General features: G+C 42.8%; 1 protein-coding gene across 1 annotated transcript in view; it reads left to right on the top strand.

Moving 5' to 3' along the window:
- Nucleotides 1-1,508, top strand: part of LOC124020749 (TGF-beta receptor type-2-like) — a 40,122-nt gene extending 38,614 nt beyond the window's left edge. Inside the window, exon 7 of the mRNA XM_046336009.1 lies at nt 114-1,508. Coding sequence (XP_046191965.1) covers nt 114-377 — 264 coding nt within the window. The 3' untranslated portion in view covers nt 378-1,508. The remainder of the gene's footprint in view (nt 1-113) is intronic.
- The last annotated feature ends 239 nt before the right edge of the window (nt 1,509-1,747 follow it).

Below are 1,747 nucleotides of genomic sequence, written 5' to 3'. Positions count from 1 at the left end.
CTAACCTCTCTTTCTTTCTCATTCACTCACACACATCAAATCCTATGCGTATGTCTCAGTGCTCAGTAGCTAGGTGATAATTCTCTGCTCCTGTTGTCTACCTCCTCCTACAGGGCATAGCCATAGTGTGCGGCTCCATAGAGGAGTGTTGGGACCACGACCCGGAGGCCAGGCTCACAGCCCAGTGCGTGGCCGAACGCTTCAGCGAGATAGAAGACGAGATGGAGAAACTGTCCAGCCGCAGCAGCTCCGACGAGAAGATACCAGCGGAGGAACAGAAGATACCGACAAGACCGGAAGAAGAACAACAGACGATAGCAGAGCAGATAGAAGAGGTGAAAGTAGCGGTGGAGAGCTCTGTGAGCGATGAGAAGTGAGGGAAGGGAGAGAGGACATGGAACCCAGGACTAGAATGTCAGTATGTCACAAACACACCACTCACGTTGTTATGGGAACTAAACAGCCACACCTGGAAGATAGCCAGGACAGTGAATGTACTGTATTACTGTACTGTACTGCTTATACTCTTCAGTATTGGATTACCAGAATGCATACAGTATTTATACTGTGTAAAATAAGTATGTACAGTTTACAGTATTTGGATGTACTGTACTGTATTATATTGGAGGTTTACCCACCGAAGAGGACAGGACATGACAATGGCAGAGATTATCACCAAAGACTGAGATTACAGGACATGACAATGGAAGAGTTTATAACCAAAGACTGAGATTACAGGACATGACAATGGAAGAGTTTATAACCAAAGACTGAGATTACAGGACATGACAATGGCAGAGATTATAACCAAAGACTGAGATTACAGGACATGACAATGGCAGAGTTTATAACCAAAGACTGAGATTACAGGACATGACAATGGCAGAGATTATAACCAAAGACTGAGATTACAGGACATGACAATGGCAGAGATTATAACCAAAGACTGAGATTACAGGACATGACAATGGCAGAGATTATAACCAAAGACTGAGATTACAGGACATGACAATGGCAGAGATTATAACCAAAGACTGAGATTACAGGACATGACAATGGCAGAGATTATCACCAAAGACTGAGATTACAGGACATGACAATGGCAGAGATTATAACCAAAGACTGAGATTACAGGACATGACAATGGCAGAGATTATAACCAAAGACTGAGATTACAGGACATGACAATGGAAGAGTTTATAACCAAAGACTGAGATTACAGGACATGACAATGGCAGAGATTATAACCAAAGACTGAGATTACAGGACATGACAATGGAAGAGATTATCACCAAAGACTGAGATTACAGGACATGACAATGGAAGAGATTATCACCAAAGACTGAGATTACAGGACATGACAATGGAAGAGATTATCACCAAAGACTGAGATTACAGGACATGACAATGGCAGAGATTATAACCAAAGACTGAGATTACAGGACATGACAATGGAAGAGATTATCACCAAAGACTGAGATTACAGGACATGACAATGGAAGAGATTATCACCAAAGACTGAGATTACAGGACATCACAATGGAAGAGTTTATAACCAAAGACTATTCTAACATGTTGGGGGAGTGGGGTAATGTATTCTAGAATGTTGGGGGAGTGGGGTAATGTATTCCAGAATGTTGGGGGAGTGGGTGGGGTAATGTATTCTAGAATGTTGGGGGAGTGGGGTAATGTATTCTAGAATGTTGGGGGAGTGGGGTAATGTATTCCAGAATGTTGGGGGAGTGGG

The sequence above is a fragment of the Oncorhynchus gorbuscha genome, unplaced genomic scaffold, assembly GCF_021184085.1.
Source record: "Oncorhynchus gorbuscha isolate QuinsamMale2020 ecotype Even-year unplaced genomic scaffold, OgorEven_v1.0 Un_scaffold_897, whole genome shotgun sequence".
Lineage (NCBI taxonomy): Eukaryota > Metazoa > Chordata > Actinopteri > Salmoniformes > Salmonidae > Oncorhynchus > Oncorhynchus gorbuscha.
This window is presented reverse-complemented; position numbering and strand designations above follow the sequence as displayed.